General features: G+C 38.4%; 1 protein-coding gene across 6 annotated transcripts in view; it reads left to right on the top strand.

Moving 5' to 3' along the window:
* The first annotated feature begins 54 nt into the window (after positions 1–54).
* The window catches only part of trappc9 (trafficking protein particle complex subunit 9), a 213,826-nt gene continuing 195,744 nt past the window's right edge, over positions 55–18,136 (top strand). For 3 of the 6 annotated variants that reach the window (XM_067611536.1, XM_067611540.1, XM_067611541.1), the window contains exons 1-8: positions 1,632–1,728; positions 2,771–3,366; positions 6,488–6,633; positions 7,489–7,614; positions 9,149–9,175; positions 10,510–10,631; positions 12,043–12,168; positions 12,658–12,874. In XM_067611536.1, the coding sequence (XP_067467637.1) occupies positions 2,783–3,366; positions 6,488–6,633; positions 7,489–7,614; positions 9,149–9,175; positions 10,510–10,631; positions 12,043–12,168; positions 12,658–12,874 (1,348 nt within the window). In that variant the 5' untranslated portion in view covers positions 1,632–1,728; positions 2,771–2,782. Of the gene's footprint in view, positions 216–1,631; positions 1,729–1,963; positions 1,987–2,770; positions 3,367–6,487; positions 6,634–7,488; positions 7,615–9,148; positions 9,176–10,509; positions 10,632–12,042; positions 12,169–12,657; positions 12,875–18,136 lie in introns of those variants that run through there. The other 3 variants (XM_067611537.1, XM_067611538.1, XM_067611539.1) reach the window with 3 other exon arrangements.

The following is an 18,136-nucleotide window of genomic DNA, read 5'->3' as shown; positions in this document are numbered from 1 at the left end:
CGTAGACTACAGCTAACGTGACGTCAGACTACGCAGCTCAAATTTCTGCTAATTAGCGATTGTAAGCGAACTGAACGGCACCTACAGATACAGGCAGAGAAAAGTAACAATATATAGAGAAAAGTTACATTAGATAGCTTGGTCGTGGGACTTAATTTACAACTTATGTTGCTTCATTTTGTTGGTGTGCGGTCCTTTGTGTGCGTGCAACAGAAGTAAGTGAGGAAGGTCTTCCTGTTCTGTCTGTCGAGTTTGAGAAACAAATTGTTAATTAGCCTACCAATTTAGAAAAAGGACGATACTGTGAGCCTCTAATTGCCTTTAAATCGTAGTGTTTTTGTTAGTTACAGTTTTTGAAGTATTTCTGTGTTAAATTCCATGTAAAAGTGAAGTGAATTCATTAAAATTGATTTGCTTTTAATTGCCATAATTGCTTAACCGGTGAATGGTGAAGCACGAGCATGAGTCTTATGATGTGCAGGTGTTACCAATTAAGACCCGGTGTGCATTAATTAGAGAAGTTAAATACCGTACTGTTGAGTCAGCGCTCAGAGTTATTAAACATCACAATTTCTCTTTATGTTGTGCATAGTAATGATCATTTGCATTGTTATATAATTTGGGTAGTAGTTTTATTTGAACTTCCTTGCGATAGACTAATTTTCATTACTTTGGCTGATAAGTTTAGTGATAATTTCCTCCTTAACTTGTACATATCATTCACACACACACCTGTCCCTATACAGCTTCAAATGTGGCAACAATAAAGAAGCAGTTCAAGTGCAAATGACCAAGTTTGTGATTTAACCCCTTAACAAAGAAACGGGGACAGATAGTAACTTTGGGCTATTTTTCAGATATTATCAGATATTTTTCATGTAATAATTGACATTGATAATATGACATTTTGGTTGTGAACTGGTGTTTTCATACAACTGGGCAATTTGGATTTAAAAAAAATGAGGTTCACTATTTGATTAGAGAGAGAATAAATACTAGTTATAATAAGTTAATATCATCCTGACCCCAGTGGTGGAAGAAGTATTCAGATCCTTTACTTAACTAAAAGTACCAATACAGCAATTTAAGTCCTGCATGAAAAATCTTACTACAGTAAAAGTAAATAAGTATTAGCAGCAAAATGCAGTTTAAGTAGTGGTTTGGTCCCTCTGACTGATATATATTTAACTAATCGTTGATTTTTGGTGAAATATTGAATCATTTGAACATTTATTGAAATGAAAGCATGTGAGAAGTTTAGAGGGAAAAATCGCTATTTGGTGGAGCTGTGAACAACTCATAGACATCTGAAATGTGACCCCGACTACACACTGCTTTTTGTAAGACGTCAAAAGCCAAAAAGGTTGGAAAGCACTGGTTTTATCTTTAACAATGTGTTGTATTTTAAAAGCTTGTTATATTATCAATTGTGTCAAATATTCAACTGAAAAGTAACTCAAGCTGTCAAATAAATGTAGTGGAGTAGAAAGTACAATATTTCCTTCTGAAATGTTGTGGGGTGGAAGTATAAAGTAGCATCAGATGGAAATACTCGGGGTAAAGAACAAGTACCTCAGAATCGTACTTAAGTACATTACTTCACTCAGGTGTATTATCCTGTGAGGGTTTTATTCTGAAAATGTTGGCCGGAAGTTTTGCTGTTACTTCAGTGTGGATAAACACTGGTCCTAAGGAGGAAGCTGTGAAACCTGACAATTTACTGCTAAGGTAACGCGAGATAAAGTTATATATTAATGGCATAAGTGTTAAAGACACCAGACCGTACGTAGCTGATATGTGCAGTAATGACCTGTTTGTTGCAGTCAGCGTTGTTACTGTGTGACTGTCACGAGCAGACTGTTCATAGGTTAGCTAGCTGAGCTAAGCTAGCTGACACAAGCAGGGTAATATCTTAACGTAAGCTATTTGCGGTGGTATAGAATTAATAAAAAAAAGGAAACTAACGAAGTGAGAGCCGTTGTTTTAGTAAGTACCAGGTGTTGATATTGATATTGCCACTTATAACTGATACTGCTGTGTTTATGTTTAACCAGAAGACAGCAGCAGGTGTTGCTTTGCTTTTCGGGAAAAGATACATTTGTTAGAAACATTACTTTTTGGACTAATTTGGAGTCGCTGGGATTCAGTTTTCCATCCTGCATACACAAGAAACCCCAAACAACACTTTTTCATTCAAACGTTGTTGTTGTTTTGGAGTACACGTCACACTGTACACAAACACAGCTGATGTCTGTTAAGGTTAAAGGCTTTGATACCACAGAGGACACTCATGGGACTAACAATATAAGACTGCCTGACTATATAAATAATTTTATATTATTCTTTATATATTTTGACAATGATGATATAACCTGAGATCAAAACACTTTTTCACTGATCTTTGTTATGTATGCATTCTTTTGTTCTGTTTCATGAGATATTTTACCGTATCTAGAGCGACTATCTGGTGTCTATTCATGCAGATAGTTTTGGTTTTGTCTGCCCAGGTGTTGAGATATTTGCCCCTGAAATGTCTCCTCCTCCACCCCAATACAATGGAGATGAATGGACCTTTGTTTGTAGTTCTCGCATCATTGAAAATGACAGAAAAAATCAACAGCAACATGTCTTTTCTGTGGACAGTTTTCATTGGAACTACATCCTACTAAAGAAATGGTATCAGTTAAAACTCGAAAGGGTCTTTGATGAGACAAAAAGTAGGAATATAATCTGCTCTAATAAATGTCTTTGTTTTCTCTGTCCCATGAAGCCACATGTGAGGATGAGTGTCCCAGACTACATGCAATGTGCCGAGGACCACCAGACAGTACTGGTGGTGGTCCAGCCAGTCGGCATTGTACCCGAGGACCAGTTCTTCAAGATCTATAAGCGCATCGCCAGCGTGAGCCAGGTGAGCATCAGGGACTCCCAGCGTCTCCTCTACATCCGCTACCGCCACCACTACCTGCCAGAGAACAACGAGTGGGGTGACTTCCAGACGCACCGCAAGGTGGTGGGCCTCATCTCCATCACCACCTGCGGCTCGGGCAAGGAGTGGCCCCAGACGGCTGAGCGTTTCCACGGCCAGAAGGAGGTGTACAGCTCCACGCTGTACGATTCACGCTTGCTGGTGTTTGGGCTCCAGGGGGAGATTGCAGAGCAACAGCGGACAGATGTGGCCTTCTATTCCAGCTTTGAAGACTGCTCTGATGTGGAGAAGAGAGTGGAAGACTTTGTGGAGTCGATATTTATCGTTCTGGAGTCCAAGCGGCTTGACCGAGCCACAGACAAATCTGGTGATAAGATCCCTTTGCTCTGTGTGCCCTTTGAAAAGAAGGACTTTGTGGGTTTGGACACTGATAGCAGGTGAGTTTTTCTGTTAGCTGCACTTTTTTTTTTTTTTTTTCCAAAAGCGCTTCAGCTTTTTAGGCTGGTTATGGATTGCTTGAATGTAGTTTTCATTGTAGTCAGTACATGTGATAGACGGCATTGTCGTTGTGAAGTGTGTGTTCTTGTGTGTCAGGTTGCTAGTCGCATACCAGCCTCGCCTGCTCGAAAATCTTCCTCAAAAATCTGTCTTTTGATTTTTGCTGCGTTCATTTCCGTTTGTTTACCTTGGTTTATCTGTCTTTCTTCTTTTTTTTTTCTTTCATACTGTCCTGTGAGTTTATTGTTGGGTGTGAAAAGGTGAGATGTTAGACTCATAAGTGTAGTTAAACCATTCCAGTCCCATCAGCTTTAGCTCTGCCCTGAAGGCCACAACCAGACCTCTGTGCTGTTGTACATTTGCTCATGACTGCAAGCCAAACTCATCACTCCTCCTGAGGTTTCAGCTTAAACACAGACCGCTTTGGAAAGGCTTGATGGGAGAAACAGGCCAAAGATCTTCCCTAAGCTTTAAGATAATATCAGCAATATAATCAAGTCTACAAAAACAAAGTTCGGAATCACATGCAAGTTGATCCAAATTCATTAAAGTGCAAAACCCACTATACTGTATCATGAATTGTATTTTAATTCATGGTAAACGATGAATAATTTGCAGCACTACACTACAATTTATTGAAGTAGTTCTACAGTACAATACAAGAAAGACGATGGCAAAGTTACATTCAGCTGACCACCAGGAGTTCACAGAGACACAGTGATCACTTTTCTCAGTCTTGGCTACATTTACACTATTTGCATGGTTGTCAGTTACAGGACCATACCTGTATTTTTCTGTGTTAAGACCCATTTAATACAAATCATGGATACTCTAAATTACTGCCAATCTTGCTACCCTCCTGACAGCCACTGGTTTCAGTATCTTTCCATGTATAAATCTAACTGCATGTCAGTCTGTCCATTAGTGCATCTTGTTTTTGGGTTACTTTATCACGGTCATACAGCTGATGGCACAGTTTATTTTGTATTCTTCCTTTGAGTCTAATGGAAAGCCCTGATACTGGAAACCTCTGTTGACGGTCAAGCAGCCATTTTTTTAAAGCATGAAGCTGCTGAGTTCACAATTAGTGTTTTCACTGAAACTGACTCTTCTTCAAGCACTTTAATTTCAACTGCCATTCGCTTCTTTCCGTGTGTGTATTTTATATATATATTATTCAGATGTTCTGACCTGCACTTGAAATGACAGTCTAGAACACAATCTATGCTTTTAGCTTCAGAAAAGTTAAAAAACTATCTTTTTTTTTGACAATCTAATAAAGTTACCTCTTCTATATTTAGCTCATTGATACAGCTGAATATTGCAGACATGGCTTGATTTGCACCTGTGTCATATTTAATTCATAGATAAAGTTAAAGGATACATTTGGATTTCAAGGATCAAGCCTATCTTAATTCCAGACTCATATGTCATATGTACACAAGAAAGAGTTATTGATTGCTGTAATCATACCTACTATCCCTCTTGGCGGGACTTGATTGTAAAAGACTGGGGACAGAATCAATAGTCTTTTATTCTGTGTAAAAATGTATTCCAAGGTCCAGCTGAACCTGTGATGAGGCTTCAGTAGTCTCTGTTAGCCAAATCAAGTCGTCTTTTTAGGACAAAATGTTCCTTTTTTGGGCTTCCTTGCGGAACAATGATGAGGGAGCTGACGAGGGATCCTTGAATATATCATATACAGGAATAAGTTTTTGTAATAACAGAAGAGTATGTACACAGTATTTTATTTAAAAGAGAGAAAGAGATATGCAAACATTTTCAGCAAAGACTTTAAAGATTGAAACAGAATATTCCATGATTTATGAGTAAAGTTGCAGCTAGGTCCCAACACTGACCAAATTTCACTGTAATAGATTACTTGTCTCAAGCATGTTCATGTCTCACATTGGTATGAACTGAAAGCAGTGGCTGCCTTGTAGATGGAATAAGTCATTCTAAAAACATACTGTATTACATGCATCGCAAAGTTGTCAACATTAATAGTAGCTGATTTATCTGTGATTTATAGTAAATGATATTGATAGAGCGTGAAGTGTGTAAACACTGGTACGGGCCTATAAAGGAGGAGCTGATGGTTTGGACTCACTGAACACAACATGGCACAGTACACGCTACTGAGGTTTGTCCCAGCTTCAGAAGAACATTTGGGCCGGGAAGGTGTAGTTTGGGACTCTGTCTGGCTGTAGAAGCTGGAGCGACACACTGGCCACATGGATCTCATATCTTTATTCATGAGCATACAGTGCAGCGTATTGCCTTTCCAACTTGGCCTAGCGCTGTGCTTACTCATAAAAACATGAATTTGATTATGGCATCCATGTCCAACAATCCAGTTTTAATTGCTGTGATTCATGATTTCTTTATGAGCAGCTTTTTCATTTAGCTTTATTTTGCCAGAACAGTTTCATTGTTTTTTTTTTTTTTGAAGTACCCTACTGAGCATTAGCATTCATTTTTAATCTGCCAGATGTGTGATATAGATTTTCCCTGAATAGATGTTAATGTAGATTGATTTTCATATCCCTACCTTTTTAGATTATACAGTTAAGAATATTTTGTTCTCAGTTTCATTTCACATCGAGTCCTTGACCTTCCAAGTCTCTCAGAATGCTCAAATGTCTTGCACAATAGGGTTCGTATTTTTCCTCAAAACAGTTGATCCTGGTGAAACTGGTCCTTCCTGAGTCCCTGTGTTATTGTGCAAGACTACAGGGTCGTACTGTAGGTCAGCTCATACCCTGTCCTTGTTTCGGTGCTTTCCTTTGCTTGTGCTTTCCCACTCCATACATCCCCTCTGTAGCTGACTGATAAGATTCACATGAGTCTCCTCTCCTGGCACCCTGCTGACGCAAGGAATACAATAGCAGAAAGTCTGCACTGTTTTTAATAGAAGAACTTTACTGTATGAATAAAATCACAAACCCAATACCAATTTAAAAAAACAAAATTGTATTTTATTCAAAAGTTTGACTGTCTTTATTCATCCCATTGTTGTCTGAAAAAGTATTTCTCTCTGTTCCTGCTGCTCTTCTTCAGGCATTATAAGAAGCGTTGCCAAGGACGGATGAGGAAGCATGTTGGGGACTTGTGTCTCCAGGCAGGCATGCTGCAGGATGCCCTGGTCCACTACCACATGGCTGTGGAGCTGCTCAGGGGGGTTAATGACTTCCTCTGGCTGGGTGGTAAGTCTGAAGGATGGCAGCCGATGTGGGCTTATTACTACCAGACTATGTATCCTACTGTTTATGTTTTGTGTTTGATTCTGTATGCACTATAGGGCCATAAAGCCTCAGTGATACTTGATATCAATATCGATATTTGCGTTTAAAAAATCTCCTAGCTACATCTGCTGGTATGTACTTTTTTAATTATAACATAAATAAACTAAAATCTACAAAGGATCCCTTCAATTTCAAATTGCGTTAATAGAGAATTGTAACAAAGGTATACTGAGTAGAGATTTTACAGTTGAAAAATAAACTTGTCAGTACTCTCTGGTGTACAAACTATGTAACAGCGGCTCTGCTTCGAAATTACCTCAAACATATCTTTTGCATTTTGGTGTTCCAATTTGTTGCTATTAAAATATTATGTCTACCTATATGTGTGCTGTTGACCAAAAACAAATCCCACCAACTCGTGTGGCCATTGAAGTGAAGTGAGTTAATGATGGACAGTAATGTCGGCGATGTCAGTATTTCGGTCAGACCCTATGGATCAGCTATTGATCCTGGACCTTTTGATTTCCTGGGTTTGAGTCTGTATTTCCCATCTTACCTTACAGTTTGTTTGTTTTTTTTTTTGCAGTATGCTGATGCTTTTATCTGTACTGACATGCAGTGAGTGCAACAGTAGTAAATGATTCAGTTTCTTAAATTGCGAAAAAGTTGAAGCAAACTATCAGTGTCGCAGAACTTTAATAATCCAGGGACTTGCAGGAGCTCTTGTGAGAGTAGAATCTAGAGAAGGAAAATGAATAGGAACTAAGGAGAGAAAGAAAGTATGTATTTAATTATTGCTGTGTTTTTGTTTTTCAGCTGCGTTGGAGGGTTTGTGTTCAGCGTCGGTCATCTTTCACTACCCAGGAGGCACAGCAGGGAAGACAGCGGGACGCAAGCCGAGTATCTCCCAGCCAGCAGATGCAGGGAAACGCCACAGACCAGGTGAGTACATCACTCTGCGACCAGACCGACAGAGCCAGAGGTCTGGATGGGATAATAGTTGACTGTGAGTGAGTTGTGATAGAGTGAGAGTGTCATTGCTAAGCTTTGCTCAGCTAAGCTTCCTTTGTGTGCAGTGTACGTCAGCTTCCTAAACTTCTGAAGCTTCTCTTATTTATCCTGATGAATGCTAATTTTAATTCGAACTTAACAAGATTGAATCTGTTTCAACTCTTTTATTAACATGCTATTAACATGGTGTTTTGTATTAACACGGCCTTGTGTGTGTCTTCACTCAATGTTGAAATAAATCTTGAATGGCTAATCAGCAGAGCATCATCTTGTCTCAGCTTGAATGGAAATGGTGATAAAGTGCATTTATGATATCCGAGAATCAAGTGATTTTGGTTGCAACTAGTGATTATTTAAGTACCAATTAATCTACGGATATTTTTTATTGTTAAGCTTATAAATTCAAAACTGAATTTTCAGTTGTATGAAATGATGGAAAGCAAATAATTCTATTTCTGAAGTTTCAACCATCATATATTTGGTATTTTTATGTGATAAATCACTTTAAATAATATTTTTTTTTATCAAAACGGTCATTTATTCATTTAATGTTGATTTGACTAATCAATTAAATATTTATTTATTTCAGTCTTGAAGTAAATTAATTTGTCTAAAAAAAAAAAAAAGTACCTCTCATCCACCAAATACAAAGTCTTAAAAAATCTCAAAAAGCACTGAATTTAGTTTCCTCAAAAAAATGTCATTAAAATGTTTTGAGTTTCATTTACAAATGTTAATGCAGTTTCTTGCCTGCTGTAGGCAGTAATGTTATTTATGAAATGTTTTTGTATGTGGTTGCTGCCTGTCAGGAGATTGTTTAGACAGCAGAATGTGTGGCAGGAAGCTGTTCGATCCTTTTATTGTGATGTTTCAGTCAGCACCATGAGACCTGTACAAACACTGTCACTACTGCCAGCTGTAGTAGCTACATGTAGGAAGCAAGTGTCGTTTTTAGCAAAAACTTAGATGAACTTAAATGAATTAATCATTTTTAATTGGTTAATCCATCCATTTATTTTCTCCCACTTATCCAGGTTCAGGTCTTGTTAATGAAATTAATTATCATTAGGAATTACTGTGGTCAAGTAGTGAAAAAATGTGATACAGTAATAAGTAATTATGGGTCATATTGTCCCTACTGGTTTTCCATCATACTTGTATCCATTAGCTGGTATGACCCTGAAACAAATGTGATACTGAACCCTGCAGGTACCCTGACATAATAAATATACTGTACAACCTCTTTTAAAGATATTTTTATGAGTTTTACATCATTGTACAACTGTTTGAACTTTGTTTTGGTGAAAAAGTTGAGTTGCATCGCCAGAGTTTATTATGGCTCTTGATAAGTGTAGTTTATAGCAGAGCAGCAGCAGCAGCCTATAAGCAGACTGTTGGGACTAACACTGCTAACATTGCGCCTTGCGTCATGGAGTGAATCTGCATTCTTTCTCTCTGTCTGTAGGGGCTCAGGAGGTTCTCATTGACCCAGGTATGGTATGTCTAACCAACATAGCTCTTGTAGACAACAATCTGCCTGTTTGCTTGAGGTCACATTTGCCCTGTGTTTGATGTCATTTTTCATCCTGTATCATCTGCGCTCTGATTCCTATGGTTTATTTTATTTTGAAAATCAACTGATGTTTTTTCCTCTTTTGACAGGTAGTGTTCTCCTGTGTTGGTTTACCATCACCTTTTTTCCCCCTAATGTACTTGCTCTTTCTCACAGCCACATTTTTGGTGATCAGTATCACACGACTACATGACTGAAGACTGTAAATGGCCACTCTCAGTTGCTTCCATCCCTTAATTATTGCCGTCCCATTATTCTAACAACTCACGATTTACTCTTGATTACCCCACAAAAATCAGTTAACCCTATCAAAAATATTTTGAAATTGCTCCTCATATAGTTACCTCTTTGAACACAAGGTTACGTATCTCTGGTAGCACCAGTAGGTGGCAGACAGTGCACCATAGGTGCTTACCTACATTTCCCGCTTGATGAATGCTCACTGTTGCTTAACCTCTCACTGTCATATCCTGGGAAGAAAATAAATCACATAGTGTATTAATAATCTGTAACTTGGAATCGTACTTAATTCAGATCATTCCGTGCAAATCATCATTGCCTGATGTGTTTTCATTTGGTCATGTTACGTGTGCAATTTGGCCAAGAAAAAGTGCAATGCGTCATCTCCTTATTCACTCGTTAGTCATAGTGACAGCAGCACAGTGTTGCTATGGACACAGCCCCGTTGCTAAGCAATGCACTCTCAATTGGTATTTGTATTCTAATCAGATTTGGCCGAGAGATGCACCTTGCAGTTGCTTTTGAAATATTTCAGGTACAAGTTTAACTCTGCCTGGGACGTTAGCTGTAAACATTGTTCTATTCCAAAGACCCCAGAATAGTCACAACACTGCTTATTGAATGCAGAGCAGGACAAGTTCTTTTAGGTTTAATTTGGAGAGGAAAAAGTGCAACTACAAACAGGATAATCTGGGGCACCAGAGCTAGAAATAAAAACCCATTCCACACAGTTGTGCATCATTAATAATTTGATCTGTTCACCAACATTTAAACGCTGTATATCTGTGTATTATTTAATGTGTGTGTGTGTGTATCAGTATGCATGTGGCAGTGGTAGCCAGAGAGGTGTCTTTAAAGAGTAAGTGGTGGATTTAAGTTTCCCCTTCCTCTTGTCGTCACTCCTGTCGTTTCCTTTCCTTTTTTATTTTATCAGTGGCGGGACACACTGATGGATGGTCATTCCGGTGTCTTTCTTAAACTAATCACATGTCTTCCTTTTTTTTTGAGTTTAGGAGCCCTCACAGCCAATGGCATTAGTGCCGACACCAGCACCGAGATTGGACGAGCGAAGAACTGCCTGAGTCAGGAGGACATTATCGAGAAATACAAAGAGGCCATCTCATACTATGGCAAGGTATTGAACAGAAACTACAGTTCAATCACTGTTGTTGGATTAAAGCTGCTGATTAAAGATGACACAGTCATCTTGAGGCTGACACTGAAATTGCTTTGTGGCCAATATGGAGGAGGAACAATCACTGCGACTAATAATAACTCTTTGCATGTTAGCGTTATTTTAAAATATATTGTACCATAAGAAATGTGAACCTATCCTTTAAGTCCAAACAGCAGCAACCTCAAAGGCACAGTCTCCTTTTAGTTTTAGGTCTTGAGTGGGAAACAACCAACAAGCCCAGATCAGTGGACCTCTAAAAAGACTATGCAGAGCCCTGAAATTGGTCACAAGAAACTTGAATTGGATTCAGAAGAAATCAAGATCAGTGTCACATAGAGCGGTCTCAGAGGATCTTGTCAAAAAGAACTTTGGTTGCACCTTTGACCGCTTGTACATGATGTAATTAGTAATGCATAGTCCTGCGGTTATCAGATTAAGTCTTACATGGCAGTGTTTAGGTAGGTTGCGGTTGCTACAAAACCACCTCTGGTAGGCAGAAAATGAACTACACGTGTAGTGATATTTATTCAGCTCACCAGGGGGCAGTATTTGATTTGGTTATGGTGATGAACAGTACATGCTGACAGCAACTGTTTATTACTGAATGCTACATGGGGCCAGTGCTCACAAACAAGCACAAGAGCAGGTTTACTCTCCGGAAATAGAACTTTATTAGTCAGTTATACCTTTTTTGTAAAGCAGTATCAGACAGACAAAATGTATCTGTTCATGGATTAGTATGTTCATATTGTGGCAGTGCTTTCTTTTGACCACTGCACTTGTACAAAGTCACAAAGAATAGTATTACAGTATCCCTAATGCTTAGGGGAAACTGAATAGGTTCATTATGCCACCTAACTATTCAGGAGCAATCCTGTGCTTTATCTTCATTATTATAATTGCCTTTTTGCACTGACCTCCCTCAGCCCTTTTACCTGTAACTAGTTCATTCAGAATTAAATTACATCTCAACACATAGCCATTCAGATATTAATTGAATTTTAATAAGGAGACAATGAGAGTGGAAGTGGAGGGAAGTTGAGGGACGGCAAGATAAAAAATGCACTCACTTGCGCACGGATGTGAAGCCTCAGCAGCTGTAGATCAGGTTTCCAGTAGAAGCACAAACGCAGTAGTGGCTGGGAATCCCGGGAAAAACCAGCGACAAGGGGATCCGAGTTATCAAACTTGTCTGTCATCCCACGTCTGGAGCGGAGCTCTGCAGTGACTGATGAGGGTGGTCATGTGTTAATGAAAAAACATTCCCTCTGATTATGAGGTGGGTTGTAGAAGTCAAGGCGACCCTCATCGACTATTCATTGTTCATTAACGCCGAGCCTTTTCCCGCTCTTCCTCTTATCTCCTGCAGTATAAGAACGCAGGCGTGATCGAGCTTGAGGCCTGCGTGAAGGCGGTCAGGGTGCTGGCCATTCAGAAGAGAGCCAGGGAGGCCTCTGAGTTCCTGCAGAATGCTGTTTACATCAACCTGGGACAGGTACGCTATCTGACTGGGACATAAAAGCTTTCTCTGCTTCACTGGATGATTAATATGAACTCTGGCAGTATAGTGTACAGTTAAATCAGGTTGACAGGATATCTTACTTTGAGAGAAAAAACACATCAAAACAGAAATCACTTGTATCATTGTCTGACTTTAGACGGCCACACTGTCCTGGCTCTTTATTATTAATACGACACAGTTTTCTTTTTTTTTTTTCTTCTAAATGCGTCTGTTTCCTCATGTGACCTATATAGCCAATGAAATTTCTGAAGTAGTGGTTCAGCCTTTTTATCTTCAATTGAAATCTTTATTATTGATTATTCTTGAAATTAATTATAATATACTAATTATTGCATGAAGGCCACGCCAGGTTGTGTAATTGTAACTGCAGCTTAGTCTAATGGAATTTTTCTAATCCATAATTCACTTAGCAGGATGTCACAACCTAATGTAAAGACAGATATGTTGTTTCCATAACTGCAGCTATCAGAGGAGGAGAAGATCCAGCGCTACAGTATCCTGTCTGAGCTGTACGAACTGATCGGCTTCCATCGCAAGTCAGCTTTTTTTAAGAGAGTTGCAGCCATGCAGTGTGTAGCCCCCACCATCCCGGAGCCTGGCTGGAGGGCCTGCTACAAGCTGCTGCTGGAGACCTTGCCTGGATACAGTCTTTCCCTCGATCCCAAAGACTTCAGCAAAGGTAGGCTCGGACACTTGAGGGTAGTCTTGGAGTATTGAAAACTTAGAAATAATAGGTTCTATCATTATATTTGAAAGAACTGTGGCCATGATCACTCATTTTCACACTTATGGTGTGAAGTGTTTTAGTCTGGCATAGGAATGGATCAGCATGTTTATTTTTTGTAGATACATCTACAAGCTATTCACATCTTACATATTAAACACAGTGTGTTCCAGAGCTGAAACTAATGATTTTTCATTATCCGTAGTCTATAAATGTCAGAAAATTGTGAAATATTCTCATCATAATTTCCCAGAGCCCAAGGCGACGTCTTCAAATTGCCAGTCTTAACTGAACAATAGTCCAATAACCAAAGATATTCAATTTACAGTGATATATTTTTTGGACGTTTTGCTTGATAATCTACTAAAGTGAGAAAAGCGGTTATCAAAATAGTTGCTGATTAACTTTCTGTCGATCAATCAATTCATCAACTTATCATTTCAGCTCTTCTCAGGGCACTCAAGGTTAAACATCTCTGAACTGTTGAAAGAACAGAAGCTACAGCACAGGGACCAAATAACAGCCATTACTGTGCAATAGTTCAACATTAACTTTATCAGGATCGTAAAACATGAACATAATGTGTCGTTCTCACTGTAGACTTGATACAGCGGAGGGAAATTTATCCACCTAAGTACCACATATTCAAAGCAAAAATGTAAACAAAGCAACAGTAAAAGTTAGAACACATAGATGGAAATACAAAAGCATAAAGCCAAGAGATGATGATGGAGTACATATACTGTATATCCATTATTTGAAGGAAGATGATGTATTGAATTTTTCATTAAGGCTTTTATTGTGCCTACACTGTGAATTTAATATGCTTTTCTCTATAGCAGCAGGTTTACCATGTCATCACATTTTGCAGCATTTTCAGTGCTCCAAGTTTTCAATAAAACTGTGTAAAACTGTCATTGGCTTATGTAATACAAATAATAAGTTCCATAATGAAAATCGTTTTTTGGTCTAGTCTTAGATCTGAACCTGAAGAGATGTTTTTTTGTTCATTATACAGCAACCAATGTCTAACTTCAACAGAGGCATCAAAGAAGTAGAAAAGTGAGCAGTGTCAGGCTGCCATAACAACAATCTGAATAATAGTTTTGTTCTAACTTAGTTTGATTTATTTATTTTTTGAAGGGTCACAAGTCAAGTAGCGCTGTTTATACATGACTGAAAAGAAATAAATCTCACTGAATTAATCTTTTCTCAAATACTGAGAGCAGCACCCTCGCGCATGATCTGGAATATATGACTGGTAGCAGTGTAAACACATATTTAATAGATCAAGGAAATTAATAGCATCACTTCATTCCACCTCAAGCTTTGCTGTCTTTTCAAGAGTTCTTCTTCAGGGTGTTCTGTATTCAAGCCACCACTTTGCTCAAAAAGGGGCACAATTGAGAACTGACCCAGGCTTTTGTAAGGTCCTCATGGTAAGCCTCTCGGTTCTACAGACTCTTGACCCTTGCTCATCGGACCCACTCAATGGCAAACGTTGGCAACACAAAAGATAGTGCTCACAGTGAACAGAAAAGCTCTGGGATATTCATATTTTCTCTTATGACTGTTATTCAAGGGACACTGTGGAAGGATTTTTTTTTATCATTTCTTCAAATGTGGCCTCACAAAACATGTTTTTGGCCATAACTTAATAATTCACACCCTAATTATGACAAAGTTTCGCACAAATGTCTAATAGGATAAAATGATGAAGAGATGACATTTTATATCGAAGGGTCGAAGGTCAACTTCACTGTGTCATCATAATGTTCTGCAAAAAGGCTTTTCTGGCCATTATTCAACACCATATCTCGGGAACAAAAGGGGAGATTGTGACCATATTTCACATTTGGTCGGATAGTGAATTGGTGAAACTAATCTTGGGTGCCCACCTTGAAATTGTGGTGATTATATAGATCTTCTGTGCTGCTGAGTTGAAGATGCGTGAAGCATCCACGCTTTAGAATTTGTAACATCTGAAGGATGTGGATGTTACAAATACAAGGAATTTAACTATTTTTTTGTTTCTCTCGATCAACTTACACACTAATAGATAAACAGCAGAATAAGAACAACAAAGCTGAGGCAAGGGGAAAGACAATGGATAACAGCTAGACAACAACAAAAGGAATAGTTTTCCAAATATACTTGACTAGGGAGGTTTACTTACCACTGTAGCTGAGAAAACGATCTTAAGATGAATGATGAAGAGCCAGGGCTGAATTATTCACTGGAATCATACATGTCAATATAGTGATAACTTCCATTTCGCCACAAAATACACTTAATACCTTTTTTATTAAATTCTTTCAAAGTCTTCACTATAAATATTACGAGTCTAGACAGACATGAATGTAAATTGCAACTTGACTGGTTGGCAGAGGCGTACAACCACAAGGTGGTATTTCTAGTTCTCAAATACGCTCTTAATCGCTGGTCTCGTCTCCTTTTTATAAACTGTGAATATTAACAAGCTGCAGGTTGAAAGAGATAAAATGTTTGCACTTTAACTGTGAAGGGCTGTAGATTTTTGATGTATGCTTCACACCTATAGCACTAACTATTAATACCCCTTGTGAACATATTAAGTAATATAAATAATAGTTGTACAAAACTTTTTTTAAAATGTATCTATGAATATGTATTATTCATCTCACTACAACTTTTACATTTCAATATTAAAATCAAGACCTCGGTCTCACCTACGAGGATTTTGCTGATCACCCTTTCATTCACTTAATGTTAAACATGATTTTACACAGAAAGCTCAATTTTCTTAAACAAGGCTCGTGTGCTTCTGCTGGTGTGACTTACGAGTTCTCCATTTTACATATCTTCTGCGACCATTACTATAGATTACTTAAACCTCATATGTAATTTTACAGTACATGGACAAATCCCAAATTATGCTGCATTATGAGCAAATGCTGTACTCTGGTTATTTATTGTTTAGTCTCTAGCTAAATCTCTAACACAACTGGAAGAAGTGATTGATTTCAGCCCTTCCATTCAGTCAAGGTACATTTTCAAGGCACTTTTGAAAGTTATTTCTCTCGCATGCTAAAGAGCGTGTGTCATCTTTCAATACAAATGTCTCTACTACACTTATGCAGCTATAAACATAATCCTCCTCTGCATATTGACATTAAAAATCTAGTTGGCTTACTGTAAACAAATTACCCTCATTATATAAACTGAATGAAGTTAAGCCTTTGTATTAAAAAAAGTTTTAAAAAAAAGCATGAACAGCCTTCGTGATTGTACCACTGAGGCTGTAGGTTCTGTAACATAATCTGTACATACTGACATATCAGCTACATCCAAGTCCTGCTGAGGCCTGGTTATCCACTCTGAGTCCCCACAGGGCTGCTGGGAAAGCAGGGAATGGCGATTGTAAGTCTTCTGGCAGAAGGGATCAGGTGGGAGTTTATCAAGCAATAAGCTGGAGAGGAAAGTTGAAGTGAGAAAGAAAATGGGGATCAATGGTGCATTCCAATAAGGCTGCAGAGCTCTGAGATACAGTGGAGGAAATGTTTTTTTAAGTGGCTCAGAGGCCCTTTTTCACTATTCCCCTCTGTTACCAGAAATGGGGACACTCTGTCATTTTCTGTCTTTCTTCCTCTTATGTATACCCCCGTTCTCCACTGTGGTCAAGCTGTCCCAGAAAGTTTCTTTTCTCTTAATAATTTACATGTTTATTATTATGGAGAATAACGGTAAGTGTGTGACATCTCATCACCCTACGCAGTAGAAAATTCCCCCAGTTTCATCAGAGGTGGTCCAAAGCTACAGTGCCTTTTGAGTCAGGTTTTGCATAACAGTACACTCATTATCTTGGTGGTGTGTTAATTGGATTGCCAGACACCTCCAGTTCAGGTCTGAAAATACCACAAATGAAGTCATTTTATGTGTACGAGCGAGAGCGACATCCTCAGAAAATCCTAAGTGTCCTTTGGATTACTGTCCTGCAGATAAGCACTGGTTTTGGCAGACAGGTGGAAGTCAGCTATTTTTAGACCGCTTAGTGGGTGCAGTTTCACGACAGAAAAAAAAAAATCGCTTATGAAGGAATTGCATTTACGGTTTGTTCAGATGGCAGAAGTCAGAATGAACAATAACCATGGTAGAAAAATGCTGATAACTGAAAAGCATCATGGGCGTGATTTGACGTTATTGGAAGTGGTATTTAAGCTGAGGAAACATCAGAGTGTTTACCAAATATCCTCCCTCTCTCCCTCTGGTCCCCAGGCCTCCCCAGCACATCTTTCTTCTAGTTTTCTTTCCCACTCAGTGAGTCAACAGTCGACAGCTGGGAGTGGAGCAGGGGATCTGGTAGGGGGCTGAGGGTCTTATGTAACAGTTGGTGTCAGGCTAGAATGCTATTAAGATGTCTTGCGGAGCTCTGCAGAGCAAACTGCACCGCCTAAGTTAGTACCGCACTGAAGCACATGTGATATACTGCAACGGGGATACTTCAATTTTAGAGATGGCTCGGATGAAAACACTCGAGTTTGATCTGATTTGTGTGCCCTTTTCTGTGCGAAGCGTCTCAAGCATGCCAAGTACAGACTCATGAAGGTTTGTGACACACTTGTTGCGCTGTCTGTCTCACGTATTAATTATTGTCATGGAATACATTAATTATTGTGAAGGTGTACTTACAGAACATTTTTGCTGAAGTTAGGGCTCAGGGATATGGCTAGCATTAAATGAACAAAATGAACAAAAATATTAAGATATGCACATGTTGGAAAAAATCTCAAACTGTATAAAAGAGTCTCATTGCTATTCAGTGCAATGATCTCTGTATTTATGCATTTATATATGTATTTATTACATCAGACAATTCCTCATACTGTATGTGAAACAATAATTTCAACCCATTTTTAACAATTTTTTAAAAATTTTAACAGCTGAATTTTGTAAAACAATAAAGCAATATTATCATATTGCCACAATATGACTTAAGTAAAAGTTGATAAATGATATTATTGCCCAGCCCTAGTTAAATGTACTGTATTATTATTATTATTATTATTATTATTATTATTATTATTATTATTATTATTATTATTATTTTTATTGTTGTTGTTTATTGTTATTAGCATTATAGTATTATGAAGCAATTTCAGAATTTAAAGAAGTAATCTCCACATACTAGTTTTTTCTGGGGCTTTCAACTGCATCCCAGGGGTTACAATCTACCATCTA

The sequence above is a fragment of the Thunnus thynnus genome, chromosome 15, assembly GCF_963924715.1.
Source record: "Thunnus thynnus chromosome 15, fThuThy2.1, whole genome shotgun sequence".
NCBI classification, from domain to species: Eukaryota; Metazoa; Chordata; class Actinopteri; order Scombriformes; family Scombridae; genus Thunnus; species Thunnus thynnus.
Note: the sequence above shows the minus strand (reverse complement) of the source record. Positions and strands in the feature narration are given on the sequence as shown.